The following is a 27,471-nucleotide window of genomic DNA, read 5'->3' as shown; positions in this document are numbered from 1 at the left end:
GTACCACTTTCTTATTATTCATTTTTGCGGCTATCTGTAGCTGGTGTTAGCTAATTAGCTCGGTTAGCCGTGCAGCTAGCAGTCATAACATGAGATCAAACCTGTTATTTTCTTCACAATATATGGTTACATTTAGTCAGTTTTTGAATATTTCAAACTAAAATTATCACATGTTGCACCTTTAATACTCTGCTAATTGCTCTGTTATAGGAAAGGAAATATCTTGCTGCTACAATTAATATTCACCACAACAAATGTAACTTTTAAGCCAACAAATTGTGTTCTCTGCTTCTTTAAAGAACATTTTGCTGGCTGTCTTAAGATAACAAACCAAATGTCTTCAATTTTTGGACACTTAGCCAAACAGAACAAGCTGTTTCAATGTTTCAACTCAGGCTTTTTGGGAATAATTAAGTAAATCTTTCACCATTTTGTGACTTTGAGGGACCAATTTGAGGAGGAGGAGGTCACCTGATAGCTGTTGCTGCTTTGGAATTCGAATCCAAAATGCACACTTGTGATATTGGTTTTTGTAATTAGATTTTCCACTCAGCCACAGGTCAGCTGAGACTTCGTGCCTCTCGCATGTCCTGACCAGCCATCTTTGTCGTCACGTGCTGGCCGGATGATTTACTTCAGGAGCAGGAAGATTTGCATTGCAGACATCCATGTAGCTTTCCTGTCGACCTCAACACATTTCAGGAGTTTAACACCAACCACCACTATTGACTGTTTACACTCGGATGGACTTTGAGTGTTTCATTTCCACGAGACAGAAAACAGAAGAAAAGCCTCCTCAGGAGTTCTGTCCCTCTGATAATCTGCCTTTGCATCATCAGTTAGATAACCTGAAAATCTGACATCCTGTCAAGGACTGACTGCTGAATTGATTGTGTCCAGATTAGTTCCTGTTGACCTTTTAAAACCCAGATTTTATATCATGACAAAAAAAAAAACCACACGATTACAAGACTCTAGTATTTTTCAGAAATATATTTTATAGATGATGTCAGAGATGAAATGTCCAAAGCGTAGGTCCCAAAGAAAGAGTTTTTCATCAATAGAGACAAACAACAAACAAAAAATAACTTTTTTTTATCCATTTACATGTAAACCGAGAAATGCTCTTGAGCCACAGTGGTTATATATATATATATGTGTAGAACTGGCCGAGGTGGGTGTGACAATCAATAAACGACGATGCCCTTTTTTTTAACCCCCCAAAACCGATATCCGTCGATTTCTAGTGCCCGTTCAAAGATCTTTGAGAAGAGGAACATTCTTTGGGAGAGTCTTTTGATAAGGTGTGAATGTAGCAGAGGTTTTGGCAGAGCGTGTTTCTCTTTAGCACAGTCCATATACACATCGTGTAAGTGCTGAATCATGTTTAAAATCACTTATTGGAAACGATATTCAATAAGAACAATATCAAATGTTTCTCAGCGGAGTCATTTGGACAAAGTCTTCTGAATTGCTCGCACACCAGAGAGGAAGAAAACCTGTCCTACCTGGTTGCTCTCGGGGAGGTTTTTTTTTTTTTTTTTTAGTATTTTTCCTTTTTTTTCTTAAGTCCTCCAGTGTTTCTTCTTCTATTGTGCAAATACATTTTTTGTTACATAGACAAGCAGGCATGCTGACTCACAAACCATGCAAAGAGTTAAAGTTGGCGCGAGCAGACGGCAAAAAAACTTAAGAGTAGTATTAAAGTTTTCTACAAAATAAAACTCCAAAAAAATAAAATAAAATAAAAAAGCCAAATTGAACATGTAACAAGTGGAATGTTTGACAGACGTGAACAAAAACAAAATTTAAAAAATCAACTTAAGCTCAAATTTTACAAGTTTATAAAATGATATCAACTCAAAGTGAACATGATAGTCGATAGAGCAGTTGACAGATGTGGATCAATTTGAATGTGATTTGACCTCCGACTGGTTTCAGGTCAGCTGAAGTCAAAGCAGGGGGGGAGGGAAGAAGGAGGCACTGATGTCGTGAGAGTGCAACACATGCTCAGAAAGAGATTCTTAAATTATCGCCTGATGCTTTCCGTCGGAAACGTCTCCATTTTTTCGACACGTTCGACCCTCTGTAAACTCAGCTCGCTACATAAAACGGCCTCTAAACCTCATTTTGGATGTGTTGTCACAGTCGAAATGTGCACACGGCGCCATGCACGGGAGGAGAAACGTATCAATTAGGCATCAAAGCGATCACTCCGAGGTGGGGGGGTGATCGGGAAAAAGTCAATTGCAGTGCCGTGTAATGATTTCACTCGAGGGCGAAACAGTGCAGTCGATGACGAGTTTAAATATGCTGCTTCTTCTTCTTCTTTAAAGTTCATGGAGTAATATCATACACCATACTGTTTGTCGCTCACAATATCATAGCTGTCATTAGTTAGAGTACATTTATAAATTTTCCATATACAAATCTCCTATAAACAAGTACATGTTATAAATACACAGTTGATGAAAATGCAGAAAAAGGCCGAGAGAGCCGTAGAAAGAAAGAAAGGAAGAAAGTCGCTCCTTATTTCTGATAAATACAAGAAAGAAAGAAAGTTTTTGAACAAGTAGTGACACGAGTACTAAGTTGTGTGAATGGCAGCCCTATAACTATCCAGAAAACGGATAAAAATACAGAACAAAAATCTATGGATGAAAAAAAAAGAGTTAGAAAAATAATCTTATACAATAAAAAAAAGAAAAAAAGAAAAAAGAAAAGTGGACACGCTTACCAAACAACAGTTTGTCGATATCGCAAAAAATTGACAACTCGATGTTGGAAATCATACATGTAGATACAAACCGGGGCAATACTCGATTACTGCCTCTCAAAATATATTCAATTCAATATACATGACTAATGTTTGAGCTCACACTAGCGAAAACCAAGGTAGCTGCCAACCGGCAAAGCATGGGAGGCCAAAGCAGTCGGCACGGAGATGCTCACTTGATCCGTGACGGGTTCAATCAGTAAACATCAAGCCTTTTTGTCTGAAAGGACCAAGATGAGAAGTGTTTTTATCGAGAGGAGTGAAAAGTACTACTGTAAAAATGCAAACTCATGCTTTGGCTTTTCTTTGCTTGGCTTTTTCTCTTTTGGATAACATTCAAGAATCTTGCAAAAAAAACAAAAACAAAAAAACTCGCCTGGTTCTCTCTCTCTCTGCTCGGATGCATGCTTCATGTGTTTACAAAGCGATGACTTCAGTTAAAGGGAAGCTACATCAAAGGCTTTTTTTGAGAGTTTTTCAATCTAATTTTCCTCGTCTGAAGGTCTCCATGTTTGCACCGTTGTGTGGTTTTTTTCCTCTACTGAAGCTGGCAACTACCTTTACAAAGCGTCTTCTTTCTCTTTTTTTTGTTTTACAGAAAAATAGATCCATCCAAAAGTAAAGTAACTCTTCGAGAGAGGCTGTGAGAGACATAAATGCTGTCGTCGTCACGTTCCAAGTAAACATGCTGAAAGATTGTTTGCTTTATGTTCGTCATCCCCCCCACGGAAACAGGAGAGTGTGAAACTCTCCGTCTCCCTCCCTCTTTCCCTCCCGCCCTCCCTCCCTCGCGCCGACTCCTCAGCGAGAAAAATCTTTTAGACTTAAGGCAATCTTTTCCTGAACAATCCTGAAATCCAGCGGACCCCTCACCAAGGCACTCCTCTCACTCGTCAACCTTCACAACGACAGGCTGCATCCGGCGAGGCGACAAGTCTTCCCCGTCAAATCTTTGCAAAAAGCCGACTCAAACTTTTTTTTTCGGCCACAGTGAACGCATCGTTGTAAAACAGTATCTCAGTTGCCGCGATGCCCTTTGTTTGTTTCGTCGGGAAAAATAGTTGAGTAAAAGAGAAAAAAAGAAACTCCCGCGCTGCGTTTGACAGCTGGGATCATCTGCTGTCCCTGGTGTCCATACTGTGTGTGGTCAGAAGGCAGCTGTGTAAAGCACCGTTATGTTTCCGCACCTCTCCGTGACGAGACCTGAGCTCGCCCCAAAACTCCAAATACACTCGCCCGCTGCTGCCTTGGTCACTTGGTTAGCCGCAGTGGGCTAACGTAGGGGTGCGAAGACTGACAGAAAAAAAATGAGTGTCTCTGATCGAGCGCCGCCAAGCGCCGCCGGTATGTCTAATTCTTTTTTTCCCAATTCAGTCCTCCGTCTCCTGATTGGCTCCCTACTCTGAGGCTGAGCCCACCCCCTCTCCCTCGTGTTTTGGCCGAGGGGCCGCCAATCAAGGTGACTGACGTGGTGAGTGGGGTTAGGGGGACTAAATGAAGGGGTCAGTCGAGACTCTTCGCAGCTCAAAGAGGCGTTCTCCGGAGAGGTCAATGGTTTACAGTGTGACACCCTCGTGGTTCCCTCTGTTACAGTGGTTCCTCCTCCTCCATGGGTTCCTCTTCTGGCCTGAAAGACAGATTCACAGATATTAATCCTCAGGCAGAGGATGGATACAGAGAGTAGTAGAAGAAGTGACAAAAGGCCTATAAAAATGTCCTGTAGATGTGACTTTGGATGCTTCACCTTTGATCCATGGCATTGGTGTTAGCCACGGAGAGAGAAGCCATGGCGCTGACGGCCTCGGCCTCCTCCGAGTCTCCTCGTTTGGCCTCCAGCAGGGAGAGTCCCAGCCGTGGTGAGTAGCGGTGCACCGAGCGCCAGTACTTACCTGGAGAGGAGGACAGAAATCAGAGAGTTCGTACCAGTTTTGTGGAAGCAACCTGACAGTTAATGTTTTTACATGATGAACTCACTGTGAGTCTCTAAAACCTTCTCCAGAGAGCGGACTGCGTTGGCGTTGGGCCTCTGCTCCAGGACGGCCTTAGGCAGCGGGTCCAGCTGCACACGACAAAAACAAACACACAGAATATATAAACATGGAGTCTGGAAGCAGGCTGCAGTTCTGATAGTTACCACAAGGGGGACAACCAGGAAATAATGCACCATGTAACATCAATTCATTTCACTCCCACTGGATCCCAGACGGAGGACACGCTGACATGAAACCTTATTAATGCCTGATGAGTCTATTTCACAGTACTTTATCAGATGTGTCAATATAAAACTAATTCTACTACTGTTTTTTATGTTTTATAGTGGAAGCAATGATCATTTTGATTGATTAGTGAGGCTTTATCCTCAAAATAATCTATTTCTGTTCTTTCCGTTTCACTGCAAACACAGCAGATTAAAACGTAATTCAAATTAATTACATCTGTTAATCAGTGCTAGAGTTTTGAAGCACCTGGCTGACAGCCTTATTCCCATCCTTCTTTCTTTATTCACTAATTAGAATTCAGATCCTGTGTGTTGTCAAAGTGCCCTCCTTACCTCCTGGCCGAGCAGTGCGGCCACGCAGGCCTCGGAGGCGTCACAGATGGCGGTGAGGTCGTGACCCCCCTCCAGAGCCAGGACCACCCGGCCTCCGGCAAGGGTCATCAGCTGCTTGGTCAGATAGCCGAAACCTGAGGAGAGGAAGCGAATTAATGTAAATGACTCGGCATTGAATCTAATTAACATTTCAGCCGTTTGTCTCCCCCCCAGGAAACAATTTTAAACTTTCTCAGGCACCAAACTATGTGTTTTGTGCGGCCGAAGGCTGGAGCGCAAGATAAGAAACTTCACATAATCTGGCACTCACACTTGGACGTCAATGTGTAGCCGCCCAGTGGTGGAGGGTGACCCTCAACAGCATCGAAGCCTGAAGAGACCAGCACGATGTCTGGAGCAAACTCGTTGGCAATGGGCATCACCACTGACCTGAGGGGGCACATGTGGTATATAAAGATTAGACAGAATAATGGACGACGTTTCAAAGTGAATATGGAAGAGCACCAAGTGAGATTTTTTATTTTTCAAACCACCTCAACCAAGTAATTAATCAGTAAGTATTTAATTTATGAAGCAAAATGACCAGACGTGACTTGACATTTGCTGCTTTTATTAGCTAGTAAATTAAACATCTTTGAGTTTTCAAAGGTTGGTCAGACAAAACGACACATTTGACAGCATCACCTTGAGCTGTCTGAAAATTACGATGAGCCTTTTCTGACAAATTACCACATAAATGGTCAGTTAATGGAGAAAGAAATTAAAATAATCACTAGGTTTTTTTTATATTCCAGGAAGCAGTGGAGTACAAAACTAACACGGGTGACAACATATCTCTGTCCAATAAAATAACAAATTAGACACAGAAATGGTTTTCCAAATTTTCTACACTCGCATGATGCTGGCGTTAAAAAGTCAGGTTGAGTATTAAAACGTTGGAAGTAAAGGAGCTGTGAAATTAAACTGGCCTCTCTCTCTGGGTAGCTGCTTTGAATTTGTGTGATTTGGTGACGTTTTTTGTACCTGAAGGCAGCCAAGTACTCGACGTCTCCCATGGGTGGATCAAGGCCTCCGGTGAAGGCAACGTTGACGTTGAACCCGACTCCAGGCCCACTGCCCACCTGCAGAGAGATGCACATCTGTGACTCACATTCATACATAATCTATGTCAGTTAGCTATTTACACACTTGAGGTTTAATGCACTAAAAGGATAATAATTTAATGTATTTTCTCGTCATCGTATTTTGTAAATTGAATATTGATGGGTGTATCACTAAACAAGTGCAGTAGTCAGAGAGTGTCAACGAATGGCAAACTATCACAGCGTCATTGTTGATATTCATCTGCAAATTAAGGTAAGTAAGCTAAATGAGGTCACCTCGTCAGGTGCTCCGCTTCCAGGGAAGAAGTTGCCGTCGTCATAGCGATGTATAGACAGGTAAAGGACGTTGGGGTCGTCGTAGAAAGCCTGCTGGGTGCCGTTGCCGTGGTGAACATCCTGCAGTCAGACAGTAAACACACAATTACGCCGTGCAGTGTGGCTTTTAAGATGTATGATATACTATAAATACAACTGCGCCACATGAGAGAGATGGAGTGAGACTGACCCAGTCCACGATGAGGATCTTGTTGACGTTGAGTCTCTGCTGCAGCAGTTTGGCTGCAATGGCCACAGAGTTGAAATAACAGAAACCCCTGAAACAGCAGAAAAAAAGAGGGAGGAGATTCAGCCGCGCTAAATCACTTTCCTGCTCCATTTCCATGTTTTTATAGTGTGTTTCAAACACACTGTGAGGAGGACATGAAAAATAAATAAAGCAGCCTTCACTCAGTACTTTATGTGCAGATTAGCTCAATGGTTTATGTTGTTTCTATTCCAGATGAGCCTGTTCCGACGCTGGTATTTGTATATGCACGGATTAAGTGTTCCTAGCTGAGTGTGGTGACGGCTGTGGCCTTACATGGGAGTGCTTTCCTCCGCGTGGTGTCCAGGAGGGCGGACCACGGCAAAACCATTCTGCAGAGAGAGACAGGAGTGACAGGAGTCTGAGTCACGGCACCCATCACCAGTTAGTGTTTCCACTGTGTTTACTAAGTAGTGGTGAACCCATCACAAAAACCCTGTAATTTAAACTAACACACACTCGGAACATAAAGATGGGATGGGAAGTCAAAATCAGTCAAGGTCATGCATTATTATTTTTTCTAAAGCAGGACGGGTGTGATCGTGGTCACCTTCAGCTCTCTGGTAGCCACTTTGAAAACGAGCTCCACCACCGAGCCGACAGCAAGACGAGCCGCACTGGAGGAGTGGACCTCGTTCCAAATGGTGTCGCTGTCCACCTACAGACACAAGAGACGAGTTTACTAAAGCTTGAATCACAATCGAGGGAAGACTACAGGTTAGAGTTGTATCTGAGCACAAAAAACTCTTTTGTTTGTTTCTTCGTGCAGCGTACAGCAGTCATTATTCATTCATATCAATTTCCCTAAGTGGCCGTCACAGCTGGAGCGCACAGCCTGGCGCCACTGTTTACAGAACATTATCAATCTTTAGTGTGGACGCTCACATTAGAGTTATTGTTTGTGTTATCGCTCTCGGTGTCGACAGCTACTTTACTCTCAATGCAACCCTCCTGATGAAACCTGTTAGCTTTGGCTTTAGTGTATGGTCTAAGTTTGAAAGGTGCAATACAAAGAAAGACGCTTTGTCTTTCCACACAATGACACACTTACAATGTACTATAATTTCTAAACACTATCAGATTATTACTAAATAAATAGCTTAGACATAAATGTGAGTGTAACTTACCCCCACTCCTCCACACGGTAGCCTTACAAACATGGGAGTGATTGAACCTGGTGATCAGGAAATAAATATGTTATTAAAGACTGGTTCACAGTTCACAGTTAACGACTAAATGTTAGCAGTTCTAATGCTGTGTACGAGTGTGTGTGTGTGAGAGCTTACAATCAAGTTTCTGTCGGAGAGGGTTGGTTCCATACAGCAGGACGTGGGCTTCAGAGTGAACCGTCTGCAGCTCTTCCAGCGTGGCCTTCCTCCCACGGATACACTACACGTACACACACACACACACACACACACAGAGGGATACAACTCTCATATGCAGTTTACAACTTTGTGTGATGTTCACAGCAGAGTGTTTTCTTCTACTGATAACTCACCTCACACTGCGCTCTGAGTCCGGTCTCCTGCAGACGAGACCAGATGCTCTGGATCCGGCCGGCGTGCTCCGGGTGGCTGTTGGTGTTTCCACACATGCACTGGTGCTTCTGCATGAGAGAGTCGTACACCAGGCCTGAGGAAACACACAGGAACACACTTATTAATGACTACAGGATGGAGATCAATCAGGCAAATGACAGGAAATAAATAAGGAGCTGTTTTTATGAGCGATGTGCCAAATATCCCCTTATTCCTGCTTCTCAAATCTGAGATTACACCACTTTTATTTTGTTTAATGTTGGTGTAAAAGGTGAATCTTTGGGTTTTGGGCTCTCTTCAAATTGCTTGGATGCAACAAGCAATTTAAAGACGGCACATTCAATGATATATATACCTAAAAATGCATCAGTTTATCCAGAAAATATCTGTCAGATTAAAAAAAAGATTTAAAATGACAAAAATGGTTAAAGTGCTTCATTTCCTTTATTGTTTTACATATAAAATCAATGACAACTGTTTTAAGGTTTCTTCTGTGAGATTAAGAGACATATTGAGAGCAAATAAAAGTAAATGTTAACGTAACTGTTGTTGCATAAACACTGATATTTCCAGCTAAGAGTGGGGTGCCAGTTTTATTATTTTCTGTTAATAATAAAGACACCAAAGAGGCACAAAAGACCGAAGTGGAACATTCTCCCTGTTTCATGAACATGAAGAATCAAACTTCTTTCAAAATGTCAAACTTTACAGATATTCTCACTCTCCCTTTTGCATTTTCTATGCAGTTTGGAGCCGAGTGGGAGTAAAGTAGGCCAAACTGTTACAAAAATATCTTCATCTTTGTAGCATGAACACAAAAAGCTGCCACATTATGCAGCGTCTTCATGGTGTTAACACTTCAGTGCAGATACACAAGTCTTAGTTCTGTCTTCATTTCGTTTTAAGAGTCTGATGTCTGAGAGGAAGAAGTGGGTGAGAAAAAAAGGTTTTGGCAAGATTGCCTCCACTGCTACCAGATGGAGGCCAGATCCACTACACCATTCTTTGGCCAATTCACCTGCTTTTTGGATGGAAGAATCTATTTTTTACTCCCCAGTGTTTTTAACAGTGAAATTCAACATTGAAAACAGGCAAAACATCAAAGAAGATGAGCAGAAGTAGCTACAGCTCAGCAGTGATGGTGCTGACCTGTGGTGAAGCGAGGTTTAGTGGGAGGATCAGTAGTGGGGACGCTGATTGGGAAGGAGGACGCTGAGGCCGGAGACGACTGGGCCCTGGACAGGGGGCGGTGTCCCGGGAAGGAGATTGACAAGCCAGCAGCCTCCATGGAGGCCTGATAGTTTCTCAGCTGATGGATCCGCTGCTGCTCCAACAACAGGGCCTGCTGCTCGAAAACACACACACACACACACACACACACACACACACACACAGAGGGAAACACATCAACAAGATGAATCCTGTGGTTGTTGTGGTGAGCTGTCTGGAGAAAATGTAAATGTGTTTGACAACTGAAGGGTATAAAAATTAGCTTTGACATTTTCTATTGCAGGTGCAACTTATGGCCAAAAGATGGCAGCCAAAACAAATGATGCAGCTTCGATTCGAGCCTTTAAGTACAGACAGCGTAATGTTTCTACAGCCCAAAATGTAATTCTGTGTGTGTTTATTTGATGTTCACCTCTCTGGGACGTCCCCGGGAACACCTTCAATACATAAGTGCCAAGTCAAGTTGAATCAATTCTCCGACTTCCTATTGATTCTCTCAGCCCACGTTGTTTTACAGCCGGATATTCAAGCACATGTTTCACTTTTCACTGTCGTCTACCTGTCTGAAGAGCAGCTCCTGCTCCGCCTGCCGCTCCCGCTCCCTGTGCTGCTGCATCGCCTCCTCCTGCAGCTCCTGCGGGTCGGGGGGCTCCTGCTTGATGGTGACCCCTGGCGGCAGGGCGCCTCCGTCCTGGTGCTCCCTCAGCTCCTCCTCTGTCTCCTCCGGGTGGCTCTGGTGCTGACGGCCAACAGGGGACTCGCTAGGCTTGGCCATCATCTGCGGGAAACACGGGGGAGCGAGGGGGGGAGGAGGCATTGATGATGTTATAATGTGAATTTTTTTTCACAATAAAACAGCAGGATGTGACAAATCCCCTCCGACGTGTGAGGATGCATTCAGACGCTCTGCTCTGAATCAAATTCCTGGCAAATCACTCCTTTCTCTGGAGCATTCTTCTTTTAACAAGCTTAATTTGGATTACTCAGTCAGATTGGTGTCCCGCTCATTTCAAACCGCTCCGTTTTAATTGAATGTGAGTGGCCGCTCCGCCGACTGTACTCCGGGGCAAACTGTGTCTCGTCGAACAGAGACATTCCACACTCCCCGTCGTGTCGCTTTTCATCGGCTCATTTTGGGGCCTGCTGTTCACCTAGTAGTGATTCGGTTGTCTGTTCATTCACTTTTAATGACATGAGCTATTCAAAATGTGCCATTCAAGGCGGAGTGCTCGCCTCCATGATGTGCGCGTGTTTGCTGGAAGTCTCAAGAGTGGGTTACAGCTACAAGTGTGTGTGTCTCCCAGAGCTAAAGGCTTGTGGGTCCCATGGCACAGAGACGACTCAGTACATCAGAGCATTCACCACCTTACATTCAAACAACCCCCCTTCTGTTCTTGTCTTCTTTACATCCGAGCAAACATTCTCTTTCCCCCCCAGTTATCACCTCTTCTCAGTCCCCGTCACCCCATACCGTTCTGCTCCACTTTCCCAGAAGCCTCCCTTTTATCCAGCTTAAATAGCAGATATGGTTCAAGGACTCAATAATGACCAACCACTGTTTTTGACCAATAGCCCAAAACCGAAAGATATTCTGTTTACTATCAGAGAAAAACATCTAGAAGAATAAACACTCTGAGTCACATCGGATTCTGCTCGTTAACCAACAGGAGGAGAGCTCAGAGATTATATTCTAAATGTTGGGAGTAAAAAGTGGATTTATCTTCACTCCTGTTTATCTACCGGACTGCAGCAACGCTCCATAGAGGTGCCCTCCATTATCAGGTGGTTTATGTTCTGTAATGCTGACCAAGACTGAGGAGCAAATGTACTTCAGCTTAATTCAAGTCAACCTCTCACTCAATTCAGACAAGTACATTAATCTTTAAGTCTTAAAGACCAATTTTTAAGACCAAAAGCCGAAAACCTGAAGATTTAGAGCTGACGAAATGTTATTGATCCCGATGAAATAACATTTCCTGGTTTCATATCACTGTACACACGAGAATGGTGACGATCTTCTCATCTAACTCCAGGCATGATAATACATAAACATCTTCCACAAAATGTTAAAAAAAAAAACACAGAAAAACAGCAAATCTCCACAGAAAAGGGGTTGAAACAAGAGATGGTGTTTCATTCTTGCCTTTTAAAAGCAAGGAATTCATTGAGTAAACTGACACCACTAGTCACATCATACATTTGAGAATAAAACACAGCTCCTCGCCTGCTTGTATTCTGATTAATTCCGCAGAACAAAACAATGTTTGAAGTGGAGATTTTCATTTCTGTCCTGACAAAACTCCTTGGCGTGCCAGAGGCTTATAGAGATGTTTGTGTGAAAAGCAGCCACAGGAGAACTCTGAAACATATGGAGGGAGTGAGAGAGAGAGAGGGGGAGGCAGAGGAGGAGGAGGTGGAGGAAGAGGAGGAGAGGAAATCCCTTGTTTCATCCACCCACCTCTCCTCCAGCGAGTACTCTGCTCGAATAGGTAAAGCCATCCAGAGCGACGGCTGCTCGCTTCCTCCCTGACCATATAAAGCAGGGTGCTTCCGCTCTGTTGCCATGGCAGCAGCGCACAGTTACCTCGCAGTCCGTGGCAACTGTCTCGGCCACAGTCACAGAGACGTGGATGCAAACACACACACACATACACACACTCTGCTATACGTGTTAACCCATACCTGCCTCCGCCTACACGCAAACAGAAATACAACAGAGAGAAAAAGAAAGAGAAAGAAATCGAGGACTTCACACACGTCCACAGCACACAAGTTGTTGGCTGTGAGACTGTGTGGCTGCCGCCTACACAAACAACTACACTACAGCTCCTGCTGGCCCACGCTGCCTTATAGCCCTAATTAATTATCAGTTGATTTGAATGTGATGTCAGATCTGTGGCCCCTCCATCAGTACAGTGAGAAAACTGTTTATAACACGTTATATAACAATAATAATGATGCACGACAAACAAGAAAACACGAGAGAAGTAAAACAAACAGAAAAAGAAGGAGAATAGGCATGTGTCTCCACCCTTTACCTTGTTGATGTGGAGCTGCTGCTGCTGGAACTGCTGCTTGTGCTTCTCGAGGAACTGCTGGTGCTGCTGCTGGACCACCAGCTGCTGCAGGGCCAGGGCCTGGGCGTGGGCCTGTGCCGCGCTCCCCTGGGGCAAAGGGGCCGACTGGGTCCGTCCCAGAGGCCGGTGCTGCCGCTGCAGCTTGGCCATGGATGCTGCTGGGGACATGGACAGGCCGCTCACGCCTTGGACACAAACAGGGAAAGACTCAAGTTACACAGATGTTGGATATCGTTACATTGTGATGCTGTATGTGTTGTCTTCATATGGTTTTTACAGCATATTTACATACATCATATTTGATTATAGTGGTATTAGGAGAGCAAACACAAAAGGCTTTCATAGAGTCTCTGTGAGTATCGGACACACAAACTTAGTCCTTAAAGAGCTTTTCAAGAGAATTTCTAAATACATTTAAGACTGCAATGCAGTTGAATATAAACGTGTCAGTATTTCCTGTGTGTGTGATGTTTGTTTAAAATGGTTATTAGAGTGAGTTAAGGTTCATCCACATTTTGCCAACATGGTAAAAGACAGTATCGGTTTCAGTGGCAGGTTTGAAAATTTGTAACATAAAAAAATGTGAGCTCTCGCCCAAACAGAAAAAAAAGACGATTTATTCTTCAGACAGTTGCAGCTTTAGTTTAAATCTGACTGAGTATCAGGCTCATGCAGCTGTTTCAGAAAACTACAGTCCTCAGTGGTGAGTGTTTTGTTGATGACATGACCAAAAACCAATTCTAAAACACATTTAGACTAAGTGTCATGATGATGTATCGTTCTGTGTCTGCGGGGAGAGTTTTGGTGACGACCAGAACAGATGCCACATTTTTCCAGATTCCTAAATTAAAATTTGGTCAGTGAATTATTATGTTGTCCTCCAGTCAAGGACAGGTTTATATTATCCATGTCTGAATGAAGCGGAAAAACTGTGCAGCAGCTGATTACAATGACTTTAACATCTCCAGTCGGGTCAGTAAAGAAGACATGACATTTAACTAAAAGCTGCTCTGAGGAGATAAATTCCCGAAACACAAAATAAAAACATAATTCCTACTTTCACCATCGCTGGTGTTGGACCTAAGATTAGTCAGCAGATGTATCTGTGAACCAAATAAAAACAACCATCTGTGCTGCCATACTGCAGTCCTTCTATTGTGATGATCCGAGCCAGGGAAAGTGAACAGCCCAGTGCATTTACAGTATATCATCCGGGTGTAAGAAAAACAGACTGGGGAAATGATCTGAGAAGCTTGATTACTGTGAAAATATCAGAGGAAATGACTAAACTCACAGAGTGCTTTCAAACTGTTTCTGTCACGTTGTCAGCTTTTTTTTTTTTTATGTTTGAGCTGAGAGGTAAATTACTGCATCTGGGCTGTAATTCGCTCTGTGCTGCTGGTCTGTGTGTGGGTGTGCACACGTCCTTGTCTGTACGTTTTATTGTGCACGCACATGCGTCTGTATGTGCGTCATTAGCCCATTCACTGCTAGTGCCCCGCTCAAAATAGCAGCGAAATGGTAGTCAATGAATGAGCTGATGGGAAAGGTCGCACAATGCGACTATGTCACATTCTCGTAGCATACGCTGACATATGAAAGGAGCTCATTAGTTTGAGCAAATGAATGGACGTCTGTCAGTGTGAGGGGGTACACAGTGTACCACAGACACACATCCCTCAGTGTGTGGCCATGATTTTCTTTATTCATGTGTCACCAGAGATCGAAAAACTGCATAATACTTTAACTTTTACTCAGAGTTGTGCTTCTTGTTCTTTTTCCTCTTGTTTCCATCAATTTTTCCAGAGCCGCATCCTCTAATAAAGCTGCCAATGCTTCTTTTATCACTTTTAATCACTCCTACCTTCAATCAAACATCCATTAGTACTCCTACCTGTCACTAGGGGGCTCTGTGCTGGGCTCTGCTCCATGAGCACCATGTGTTGAAGCAGCGGACTGTGTGCACCGTGTCCGCCGGTTCCCGCTCCAGCCTCTGTCAGGTAGGGTGTCAAGTGGCCACCGGAGAGAAAGGGAGGGCTGAGGGAGAGGGCCGGCTGCAGTCCTCCGTCCTGCTGGGCTGACGTCACCTGGAGAACATGGTTAAAGTTGGTTAGTAAACAGATAAATTCACAGATAAACAGATGCACAGACCGTTCCGTCCTCACGTTGGAAGCAGCAGTGGCCGTGGCAGTGGCGGGCAGCCCCAGGGTGATGTTGGGTAAGGATGGCGAAGTGTAGAGGGACAGCTGGTTAACGGAGCCCCGCTCAGCACTGCTGCACAGCCTCTGGGCCAAAGACGCCTGGGAAGCACATTTAAATGATTTATCTGTTTGCATCACTGCAGCAGTAGATGTCCACACACAGGGAAAGAGCTACACTTGCACCCTACTGGCGATATCAAAATCGTCACGGCCACAAGTCTCCTCCATGCTGCCTGAGTGCCCCTAATGGCTGCCACAAATAGCATCTTGCCAGCTCTTCGGCTGTCTTCCTCCTCTGCAGCGCCATGCTTCACTCAGAGGTTTTGTACATGCTATAGACGGCTAAGTCTAAAACCTAATAAGTAGCACCTACCGCCCACATTTAACAATGGAGCTACTCTGAAAGCAAACAACAATAAAATGTCTAACTTGTACAAAAAAGTGATCAGCAAACTCATATATCAGTTCACTGAAGTGGCTCACTGTATGTGTGTGAGTGTGTGTTACCTCCGTGTTGTTGGAGACAGACACAGTGATGCCGTTCTCATTGGGGATGTTGTTGGAGCTGTTATTCGGGGAGCTCGGGCCTGAGCCGGGGGCGCTGCTACATGCCGAGTCTGAAGCAAACGCGCACAAATCAAATACGTACAAGAACATACAGCAGCCTGGAGGAGAACTTTTTGATCACTGGACAGCTGAGTGTCTGCGCATCCCTCACCTGCCATGTCGAGCGAGCGCTTCTTGGCGGTAGTGATGGGGCTGTCTCGGCGGCGCAGCAGCGGGCTGCTCCTCCGCTCGCTCACCTTCTGCTTCAGCCTGGAGCGCAGCTTCAAGTTGGGCTCCGAGGCTAAAAGGAGGATGGAGAGAGGCGAACCACTGAACATGATTCATTCATTCAATCACTGTCTGAGTGACGTTCTGAAGTATACGGTGGAGCTCTTCCCCTGCCTTTTCAAGATCATATCATGCACCATCATGGATAACTAACTGGCAAGCGAAATAAAGAAAACTGTTGTTTGAATACATATTGTATCCTTTTCCACAGAGCCAGGTAGGTGTTGGAAGGTGTTTTGTCCAGTGTGAAAAGAAATACAAACTGTAGCAAAAGGACACGTTCAAGAAGCTCATCCTAATTTCTAAAACGCTTGCCAGAACACTTGCATCTTCTTGTTCACTTCAGCAAAGCACAATCGAGAAGACGTTCAACACTTCTCTATTCTGGGATATAATTAAAGGAAATTATAAGTTTTGAGTGAACATCTCCAACACAGCTGAATGCAGTCTGTCTCACTTAATGAGAGTTCATTAGGAGCCACACCTGTGTCTGATTATCTGTTGTACTTCTAACGAGGTGTGTCAGTGGTTCTTGTTGTAGCCTGAGAAAAGGTTTTGTTGTGTTTTTCATGTGAACAAATTACTCTTATTTCAGGAGTTTATTCTCATGAACTGCAGTGTGCCATTTCAACTACTGGCACACTACAACTTCTTGCCAACTCAGGCGCCAACACCCTCGTTGAGCCTCCTTGATGTTACACAGCGAACTGGCGGCGGTGCAGCTTTGGACAAATCAATCAGAAGGGTGGGAGAGTTACCTCAGCTACAGTCTCACAGGCTTTCATCTTAAACTGGGAGCTCCACGCATTGATCTGTCATGGAGCGCCCCTCCACAGAGCTGCTCTGTTATGAAACCTGTTTGGGAGACACACTGGTATGCTGCTATTCATTTACTGTTCCCTCCTTTTTAAATGCTTTCTGAATTTGCCAAATTCTGATCTATTTTCCTAACGACATCGCGGCTAAAAAGCAATTAGCTCCAATTTGGTAGCCATGTCTGATTGTCTAAAGGCCCTTTGGTCTTTTTTGTAAACTGTCACAGACTTGTGAATAGAGACAGGGAGAAGGGAACGGCATGTCACCTTGGCTGCCGCCACACAGGCTAATGTTCTGTTTACTCTGCCCTGCCAATCAGTGACCTCGGATAATTTCACTATTCATTATCCAATTTTTAATTATCAAAGGAGGGCTAAATCCAATGTGGTACACTGCTAACCCTGATTATGACATAACCAGATTAATCTGTTACTTTATTCCTTATCTATACAGCGATGAAAGGCTACTTTACCTGAAAAACACCCCTCAGAAAAATCCTTTTTGGAAACATTCATCAAGAATGAACATGTTCCCATTCACAGTGTCAGATAATAATAAGCGTGTGATCAAGAGTGTGTGTGAAGTGTGAACTATGAAGTGTGAATGTACAGTAGCACAAAGTGGGAGGGAAAGCTCAGTCCAGATGGAGTCAAACCAATTAGTGTTTGTACTACAAATCCAGATTTCTGATCCTGTCACTGAATTTCATTTTTAGATGTTTGGAGACAATAACATTTAAAGTATTCTGCAAAATAAAAACAAAGCAAGGCATTAACAATCTAGGTCAAGGGACAGTTCATTGGAAACAAAGCCACACTGAATAGTAAAACAGTGTATAACACCGGTCTTAAGTATAAATTATCATGCTGTACAAATACATATACAACATGTTAACATTTAATGATAAATGCTGAATTTATAGATTAGATAATACTTATTTGACAGTGAGCAACCAATGAAATGCCTCATAAATCATTTATTCTGCAAGTGTTATTGTAAAGTTGCAACTAATATTCATAATTCTTGGTTAAGCGGTTAACAGATATTTAACAGTCGAGTAACAGTTAAAAGTTGTTTTTTTTTGACTATTTAATAGTGTTGCTGCAGAAATATTCTCCAACCTGTTTCTGTGACTGAAAAAAACTACTACATTTGGAAAAATCTAGAAATTACATGTGTTTAAATAAGTAGCTACATTTAATCATCTATCTATTTAATCATTATCTGACAATTGCTAGAGATTGATAGAGTTTTCTTTTGTGGGAAATATTTTTGGGAAAAACTGAAGCTTTAAGTTTGATAGAAAAGTTTGTTATGTGAGGCACCAGGCTTAATTCACTTGTCTTTCCACTGTGCAGAGAATAAAAGTTCAATCTAAGTTCATAAAAATTGGCTGAAACTCTTTTACGAAGAAAACGATCCTGGAAATCGTTCGTCTGCATGATGAAATCAAACAAATCCGTCATTTGAAAATGATTTTGTTCAATATTTTAAAGAAATTTACTTATATTACCCTGAAAGCTGAACACATAAGATCATAACACACCATCAGTAGCAGTAATTAGCCTGTTCAAGTAGAGTAATTGGGTTTGTGCTCCCTATTTCAGAAGAGTGAAAACTCATTTTCAAAAGACAAACGATCGAATATGACGGCACCTGAAATAATCACAGCAAAGGTAAAGTCACAGCCAAGTGGAGTCGATGGGGGAAAATGTCAATACCTTTTCTCTTTTCTCTTTGAGTGGACTAAAGAGAAAACAACATAATGTGACACGAAATAGCAGTTTCAAGGATTATTAGAAAATCTGATATCAGTTACTTTTTTAGGGAGGTTGTGTGATTGTAAAAGTGTCTTGATCCATCTTACGTCATTTCTGGTAATCATATAACTTAAGGGAAAGCATGACTACATGACTTAAAAGATTGTTACTTCAGATTAGAATAGGAAATTATGGACTAACATGACCGCTTCATCAAAAATGAAAGGCTTTGTTAGAGGCCTCGGGGAAGCATGAGCACATACAATCACACATGATATTTAGTACACAGATGGTGCATTGTCACCCTGTTAAAAATGGGCCTCACAACCGAAGTAAAAGGTTCACTGTGTGACATCCTGTGTTCAGACAGCCGCATGTTGCTTTGTATTCATGAGCGAGCAATCTGGCTTACACTGTACAGTACCAGTCTGCCTATGTGCTATTGTATCCATGTGAAGGACGGGCTGCCCCAGTTAGGCCACAAAAAACATATTAGTGGTGACAGTGAAAAGAAGGGATAGGATGCCTTGCTCTGCCTTGATCAAAGGTCCCAGGGCCTCAAACTTTCCCATCCGCCATTCATGTACAAGTGAACATGTAAATGCGATGTCCTCTCACCCCTAAACGTGTCCTGTGCAACAAGAGTTTATGGCTTTCATTTGGCTGAAGCATCTCTTGGACTGGATCATAAGACCTGATTTTTTTAGATTATTACCTCTACCAAGGAGGTAAGGTGTTTTTACCTGTGTCCGTTTGTTGGTTGGTTGGTTTGTCAGCAGGATATAAGAAAAACTACTGAACAGATATCAACAAAAGTTGGATGAAGGATGGGTCTCAGCCAGAATAGACCCCATTCAGTTTTGGTGTAGATCCTAGATAAAGGGACGGCTCCAGGCCTTTTTCAAAAATGTCATTAATTTCTAAGGGATTAATGAATGAATCTTGATGATAAAATAATCTGGCATATTTAGGTGACATCCCTGAGTGAGTACAATTTGTCGCAGATCCTGATAACAATCTGGACCTGGAAAGATTTCGGTATGCTTTTGGATGAGGCTTGATTGAGTTAAAGGGGACTGTTGGCCTTGGTGGAGGAATGCGCTCTACTGACTGACATTCTAGTTTACGGCTGCACTTTGTTCAGCATGTATAGAATGAATACTGCAGGAGTCTACTGCTACTGTGCAGCATTCGGATTTGGTTTTAAGTGATTTCAAGGAAACAATGCAGCTATGATTCCTCTTCCCACCGCTAACACTCTAGCAGACCTGTATTAAATGACTGCTAAAGCTAACTTCAGACTTCCTACAGCTGCTGCCACATTAAAAACATTCAATGAGGCGTCCAACAGCTATGTCCTGCTGTTGCTGTGTGCAGCATGAAATCACGTCAAAACAATGTGAGCTTATTTTCAGTTGCTCTTCTGTTGTATTTCTGAAAAACTAGCCGCTAAAGTTTGCTTCTGTATAATTTAACATCTCTTGCTTCGACCATCGGTAATCACAGAGGTCGCAAAATCAACCAGAACTGAAATCTTGAGGATTAGAATTTCACAATGTTTTTCTTTTAGCTTAATCTCTTGCTGCACTGTTCTAATTGTGCTCTACATAGGAGTATCAGCTCCACTATATTTCTGAAATGTAAAAGGTGAGATGGGAGATGCACAAAAGGGTGCTGTTGCGTCCATTGACCGTTGCTGGGAGCGCTGGGTGCCAATCCTCTACTTTATGGCCAGGCGGTGATATAAAAGGGCCTCTAACCTCTCCCGAGCTGGCATTACCATAAGTAAACCCCGCAAAGCACGTCATCGCTGTGGGCAAATATCAGGGTGGCACAGGTTCTCTGCTCTCTCTGCAGCGGAGTACAATCCTTAGCCTTATAGAAATCAAGCGATGAACTGACGCTCCAGGGACGATCTTTTTACTCCCCACCATCTTCCTGCCTTCTTTCCCCTTAACTGCATGAAGAAAGTTTTGGGGCTTGTGGCATTATCGTGCCACTTGCTGGATTTAGTTTAAATCCACTCAACGGTTTTCCACTGTCATCTCCCTCTCTCCATCTTTTGTCCTCTTCCCTTTCTCCTCCTTTCTTCCTATCCCTCATCTTCTTCTCCTCTCCCAGGGTGGAATGTGGCTGTGTGGGCCAGTGTCAACTGTGGTCTATCTGCCGTCGTAGCCAGCAGCCCGAAGGCTCAGAGTCAACAGGGCTGGGCTGTAGCCGCCTGCCGCTGCACTAAGTGAATAATTGCACTGTAAGACGACCGCTGCTTCACAGCTACACCACCGCACACACCACTCACACTTTGCACAAACACACAAAGCTGTACACATACACACACCTGACAAAAAATATGCTGTAGACAGCTGGTTTTACTCTGTGAAGGTTTCTTTAGTTTGAGCACTGAACCACGAGGACATTAGATTGTTGGCCACAAAAAAACTTCTTTCCACTGGTGCTTTCTTCAGTGTTTTAGTTTAGTAGCTTTAGTGACTTTTGACAAGATTTGTCACTCGCTTTAAAGAAAACATGCTGCTCTACACAGTGGTACAGTTACAATTTGAAGGAGCAGTGAAGGAACATCGATACTGTGAAAACTACGTTTTGAAATATTTTCAAATATTCAGAATCTATATTCATCAACATGTAAATTTGTTGCAATATGTTTACTGTGTGTAGTTTGTGTGTCATGGAAAAACACTAAAAGATTTTTTTCTTAGTACGAGGGAAGGAGATCAATTTGTTACAGGCCCAAAGGTTTTAGCAGCAATTAACATCAAAAAATGATTGGACGTCCAAGATTTTACATCTCTAAGGTTATGAGTATGTGAGTAGAGGAAAGGTCTGATGGGTTTACTATGCACGATAATCAGAATAATAGTGAAAAGAGCAATTGCAGTTGTGAATTACTTGACCCGGAGGTATCATGCAGATTGAAAACAATAAAGGGCCGCGAATAGAGCCCTGGGGAACTCCAAAAGTAATTGTTGCTCTACTAGAGGAGATGTTCCCTACTGACAGAACCCCCAAAAAGGATCTTTTGGGGCCAATTACTTTTAATATGCAATTATCCAACAAACTGAAGGCAGCAGAAATGTCCGTTTAACACATAATAATACAACAGGAAGCATCAGAGTTCTGTTGAACGTCACCTTAACTGACCTTAAATCTGACCTGAGCTAAACATATATATATATATATATATATATATATATATATATATATATATATATATATATATATATATATATATATATATATATATATATATGTATTCCCCGCTCTTAAGTCTTGGCTTAAATAATTGATTTGTAATTATTAGTACAAGATCAGGCTCTTTTTACTCTCCGTCTTTCTCCATTTACCATTTTTATTTTTCAAAATAGTATTGTAACAAGATATCTTTAACTAAAGTATGACTTTTGAATACTTTTTGCAAACCACAGCTGATTCAAAACAACCCCACAGGATAGGTAAACATTAAAACTAATAAAACGTCAGGTGCTAAAGAGGTAAAAACCTCTTTCACTCTACTGAACTCTTGGACTACCTACGCTTGTACTCTCTCTAACACACTCATGCGGGGGATGCTGGGAGACCCTGACAACCTAATGTGGATGTGATTAAGGTTGCAGAGCCCTGATGCCATCTAAATTATGCTGGATGTGAGTCTGCATAGCAGCTACTGGACGCTACACTAGCAGGCGTGCATGTGTGTGTCTAATCCTCTCTAAATGTGAAAGCGCTGCCAAAACTAGGTGTGTAAGCGTGTGTGTGTGTGTGTGTGATGTACCGGTCTTTCGCAGTGGGAAGTCGTCCCGAGGGTTGTAGACACCCAGCACAGGTTGGTTGTAGGTGGACACGCCAGTCTGTGGAGGCGAGCTCTGGTCGAGAGAGCTGTGTTGAGTTTTGCTATAGAACAAAAAGACAAACACACACGGTGTTAATGGTTTCACAAAGATCACAAACTCATGCAAAACAAGGGCAACACTCATAACTCAGTGGACCTAAAGGGACTGAATGAATCAAGCCACTAACTTCATGGCTGTCAAAGATCTGTATGATTAACGCATCATGCAAATCCCCTGGCAAGGCTCGCAGACATGCGCTGCCATCTGCTCACTGCCTACAGAATAAGGTGGTGTTTGTCGGCAAAGTTAAGCCGAGTTGGCTTCACACCAAATTTGTGTTCCTGACAAGCGGATGTACACACACATCTCTTCCAAAACTGATGGGGGTTGATGAGTCCAATGAAAGGAGAAAAATTCACTTTATGGAAAGAAAGAGACGGATATAGAAAGAGAAAGTTTGTGCCGCTTTGAGCTGCTCAAAGTCAACACTTGTGGGTGTTTTATTGGGTCACACGTCAAGATTATGTAACGTTATTTATTTTGTTATGTGTTTGCATTTTATGGTTTGAGTGCCAACGTGAAATACATAATCGTGGAGAACATCGTTTGGAAATTGTGGCCAGCGCACAACGACAGTGTTCAAATATTTCAGGGTTGTGTTAGGTGGTGTTACAAAACAGCAGCAAGTACATTTATTATGTGAGATGTTTTGTTGATTAAACTAACCAACATTATATGAAGTTGTTAAAATCACCTCCATCGCAGCCACCTACAAAAAAGACTGCTGCTCACATATTATTGCATGTGTATGTAAATACAATTACTGTGACAACAATCCTATATTACATTTAACACCATGAAAGAGGCAAGCCACTAGGAGTACCTCTACCTTTTTTACTGAAAGTACTGCAGATATGTCTGTTATTTTATTTGAGTAATATTTTGAAGTATTATTACAATGTTGTAATCCTACTTTTACTTGATTAAAGTAGCTGATTACTTCTTCCACAACTCCATATCTTTCAGTGTCACTACTAACAAGATCTAGAATTTAATTGACATAATTTCCATCTTTCATTCAAAAACTGCAAAAGTAGTAAATTATCTTAATGACTGAGAGTCCGACAGATTTTTTGTTTTACACAAATTCGACTGTCATTTCCATTTCCATATTAAATTCTTTGGTTTGCATAACCATGCCTGCAGTCATGCGAAGCGTCCACATTTACCCACGGACTCAATAACAGCATGTGACAGCCAGAGCGAACAAAGAGGAAACACCAAATGTACACACCTGCAAAGTGCCCTGGAGATGCTATAATAAATATTCAAGGCCGAGCCTTCACTGTAAGAGCCCCTATCATCAGGTTCCAATATCCTGCTCTCACGTGTATCTGTGTGAGCGTGAATGTGTTTTCCCATCTTTGTTTTACAGCCCTGCTCGATCCATCTCTCAGTCAGGCTCATACAGTGTGGCAGGTGAGGAAGAGTGGAGGCCCGGTGACAGATTAAGACACAGTCCAATACATTATTCATCAGCTGCCAGGGAGAAAATTTACCGTCCGAACCTTTTAAAGAAGCATTTACTGTATTCAACTGCTTACAAACATTACTAAGTGTTGAAACACAAATATATTCAAATTGTTTTCCAGCTCACAACTGACAGGAGTGACAGTGATTTGTCAACGCACGACAGCCTTCAAGTTTTTTTTTACTCCTTGAGTTAGTGGAGTCAAATCTAAATGCATCTTCTTTACTTTTCTGTCTCTACGTGTTTAAACAACAACTGTCCCTCACCGGTACCAGTAGGGAGCATCATTGGGGTGGCCTCCCTGGTTGAGGCTCCGCTGAGCCAGCGCCTTCTTCTTGTTCAGGACAAACTCCTGGAGTCGCATCTTCACCTCAGTACTGGCCACGGCACCTGTGGAGTGAAGAAGAAGAAGAAACTGAGAGATGGGTCTCTGTCAAAACACGAACTGGGAACATTTACTATGACATGCTGAGTGAGACTGAGATACAGATATTTATGAAATGGCTCGAATACAAGCAGTCATGTGCATTTAAAGCCGGTTAATTCAAGGGGCACTGTGTTGATTCAATGTCAGAATTTTAATATTTACGAAATCAATGAGGTAATAAAACAAACACAAGCTATTCTCAGAAGAAAATAAGCTCCCCAGAACACTGTTTGTAGACAGAAAGGGGGCAGAGTCAGAATAACTCCAAAAAAGTTGTAAGTTAAAGTGTTAAATATCCCAACTCCAAGTGTTTGATAACCACATATGAGGAATAATTGCAAAATAGGATTTTTTATATATATATATATATATATATATATATATATATATATATATATATATATATATATATATATATATATATATATATATATGCTGTGTATACATATTGTGATATTTGTTTCTGCACTGACCACATAATCCAGTACAAGGCCAGCTCAAAAATCTAAGCAATTTACAGACATCACCTTCAGCTTCATAAAACTAAGAGTGAACAAAATAAATAAATAATTAAATAATCATTAGCAGATTCATTAATGATGAAACTACTTGACACGTCCTTGGAGTCTGATTATAACACCTAAAGGGATTTTTGAAAGAAAGAATGCCGGAAAAAAGAAATTAAAAAACACAAAATGTTGAGTAATTGACCACAAACTGCACCCGCTCAGGTACACGTGAGAGCAAACACACTGAGCAACCTCCCTCGACTCGCACGGATGCAGCCTCGATCTGTAACCACTTTCCATATAGTGTGTAAACTGCTCTCAAGGACTCCTGTCCACTCGCTTTCAATGAACTGTTGAGAGACATCCAGCAGGCAGCAGTAATAACTTGGCTTAGCCCTAGCCAAGGCCACCGGCTAATACAGCTCGTTTACCACAGTAAACACACAGGTTCTCCAAGTAAAATGGAAATACACGGACGAGCTCGCATGCGCATACACACACAAACACACTCTGTGAACACTGATCTCAACGGTCCTTTCAACCTTGGATCATTTTGTATAAAGAGGTCTTGCAACCAGACTCAAAATGGGAAACTTTTTGTCGGTGGTCAGCAGCGGATATTTACCTCGACAGAACTAATATGAAGAGAGTGCACACAATAACTAGATGCTATTTATGAGCTTGTGCCTGCGTTTTAATTCTGGTTGGTCTTGTGTTGTGTATTTAGTACAGAATTTTTGACAAGAGGTGTGAAACTCTAGTTTTCATCGCTCCAATGTTTGTTGTTGCTCTTTATGTGTGAATACATGTTCCATTGAAGGTGAGAGAAAACAAAACAAAAAAGAAACACTTACAATCTGAGTTCGGTGTCAGACTGAGTTTTGCTTTCAAATTTTCAAAGTAGGAATGAGGTTTTGTGTGATTTTCATACTTTGGTAATTATGTGAGACGGATCAGAAATGTGCCAAGAAAACAGGTTGGCGGTCCTCCAAAGTGAGGATGCACAATTAATCAAATTCAATCCATCAATCAAAATCACCATACAAGTCAAATATAAGTCAAATATAAAAAATCAGAAGAAGCTGCAGGCAGTACTGTAGCGCAGCAGGGTTAGCTTCGCCTAAAGGTCAGGCTCCTTGTCCAACAGTAAGAAAAATGACACTTCATCATGAAAACTTTAATACAAAAATTGTAATTCCCACTAATTGTAAATCATGTCATAATCGCAACATGTGTCAACAAACATGCAGTATGCTTTAATTGACCGTTTCACCACAGCAGCACTTTCCAGTTTCCCATCTTGTTTCTGTATCTGCAACTTACTCTCTTGTCCCCTCTCCTTGTTCTTCAGCAGCTGCAGCTTCTGCTCCCTCTGCTGCTTCTCCAGCTCCTGCTCCAGCCGATGGTTCTCCATCTTCCTCTGGTGCTCCAGAAGCTCCTGCTGATGCTTCAGCGCCAGGAGCTCTTGTTGCTGCTGCAGGAAGACAAACGTCACAATCACGTCAGCAAAAGACTTAGTCTAATAGAAATCGGACTCATATTTGAGAGTTTGTGGAAGGTAATTGTTGGATAAATGCTTAAAAGTGCACATCCTCGGGTTCCTGTTCTAAAAATAATCAATTAATTGCTTCTCTTTCGACGTCTATTTACATTCTACTCCGGGTGAGCTTACGTTGACATCTGAAATAATTAAGTCTGACAGCTGTTTGAGGCAATAAAATAAAACCTTTTGCAATTCCATAAAAAACCTCAGGCCACAAGCTTAATCCTTCAAATAAACATAAACAATTTAACGAGGGATGAGGCTTTCGCAAGACACATAATCCAATCTGCTCACTTCCTCATCAATCCAAATAAACAGAGAAGAGCATCTGCTAAATGCTTTAAATGTAAAAAGCCGTCCTCCTCAGGCCCTTTATATGGGAGGAACAAGCCCGACTGTGGCTTGACAGTTTGTCCTTTTACCAAAAGGTCACAAATAAAAGCCCAAATGTGCTCTTCGTCCCACTGAAGAGTCCTTGAATGAGGCCCAGAATGCACAGTGAGTCACTGAGGATAAGAGCACCAATTAAATGCTACAAATGCACACTGCTCTCACCTCCTTCGTAGCCTTAATACACATCTTTGACCCAAGGCACCAAATAAAGTGTCCAAATTACTCTTTAATGTCTCTGTAATATACGATAAATAGGCGAGCAGTCTGTGCTTGCACTCCATAACGACCTCTCTCTGACGTGCCTCCTCTTCCCCCCCATCATCGCACACCCAACGGCAATATTTGATCAGTTTACTGTAACTGCGTGTAATCAACTTCTGATGGCGTTTTTAAACACCCCAAACAGACGCTCAGTAGCCGGAACATGCTCCCGTGTTTACCGCCGGGGCAAATCAAATGTTTGAGACAAGCCTGTGAATATATTAGTGGCTGAAGGTGAGAGGAAGGTGAGGCGGGGCTCGTGAGAAAAGCGCATCGGCTCTCTGGCCCGCTTCCAGCCCAGAGCCTCGATCCGTTTTTTTTTTGTGTGTGTTTTTTTTGCCTTTCAATCAACGTTGGGGATAGGGGATTGAGTGGGTGGGAAGACTCAAAGTAACCTCCTCGCCCACATGCACACACACAGACCCCTGAGGCTCGACAGACCAGAGATGTGCACACACACTCTCCCTTTTTGACTAGAAGAGCTTCA

General features: G+C 42.5%; 1 protein-coding gene and 1 long non-coding RNA gene across 10 annotated transcripts in view; one reads left to right on the top strand and one right to left on the bottom strand.

Annotated features, from left to right (window-relative positions):
* Positions 1–978: 978 nt before the first annotated feature.
* LOC119015085 (histone deacetylase 4-like) overlaps positions 979–27,471 on the bottom strand; it is a 66,016-nt gene continuing 39,523 nt past the window's right edge. For all 9 annotated transcript variants that reach the window (XM_037090710.1, XM_037090713.1, XM_037090711.1 and 6 more), the window contains 23 exons: positions 26,111–26,261; positions 24,118–24,241; positions 22,263–22,381; positions 15,781–15,909; positions 15,570–15,679; positions 15,027–15,161; positions 14,756–14,948; positions 12,823–13,046; positions 10,344–10,562; positions 9,704–9,899; positions 8,515–8,648; positions 8,300–8,402; positions 8,141–8,187; positions 7,564–7,671; positions 7,290–7,345; positions 6,936–7,023; positions 6,707–6,826; positions 6,351–6,448; positions 5,638–5,756; positions 5,328–5,461; positions 4,751–4,835; positions 4,521–4,665; positions 979–4,403 (listed from right to left, as the gene is read on the bottom strand). In XM_037090710.1, coding sequence (XP_036946605.1) covers positions 4,364–4,403; positions 4,521–4,665; positions 4,751–4,835; positions 5,328–5,461; positions 5,638–5,756; positions 6,351–6,448; positions 6,707–6,826; positions 6,936–7,023; positions 7,290–7,345; positions 7,564–7,671; positions 8,141–8,187; positions 8,300–8,402; positions 8,515–8,648; positions 9,704–9,899; positions 10,344–10,562; positions 12,823–13,046; positions 14,756–14,948; positions 15,027–15,161; positions 15,570–15,679; positions 15,781–15,909; positions 22,263–22,381; positions 24,118–24,241; positions 26,111–26,261 — 2,877 coding nt within the window. In that variant the 3' untranslated portion in view covers positions 979–4,363. The remainder of the gene's footprint in view (positions 4,404–4,520; positions 4,666–4,750; positions 4,836–5,327; positions 5,462–5,637; positions 5,757–6,350; positions 6,449–6,706; positions 6,827–6,935; positions 7,024–7,289; positions 7,346–7,563; positions 7,672–8,140; positions 8,188–8,299; positions 8,403–8,514; positions 8,649–9,703; positions 9,900–10,343; positions 10,563–12,822; positions 13,047–14,755; positions 14,949–15,026; positions 15,162–15,569; positions 15,680–15,780; positions 15,910–22,262; positions 22,382–24,117; positions 24,242–26,110; positions 26,262–27,471) is intronic.
* On the top strand, positions 15,925–26,278 carry LOC119015088. The gene is made up of 3 exons (XR_005073178.1): positions 15,925–16,770; positions 20,594–20,723; positions 26,139–26,278. It is a non-coding gene; the product is annotated as an uncharacterized LOC119015088 (long non-coding RNA).

The sequence above is a fragment of the Acanthopagrus latus genome, chromosome 24, assembly GCF_904848185.1.
Source record: "Acanthopagrus latus isolate v.2019 chromosome 24, fAcaLat1.1, whole genome shotgun sequence".
Classification (NCBI taxonomy): Eukaryota; Metazoa; Chordata; class Actinopteri; order Spariformes; family Sparidae; genus Acanthopagrus; species Acanthopagrus latus.
Note: the sequence above shows the minus strand (reverse complement) of the source record. Positions and strands in the feature narration are given on the sequence as shown.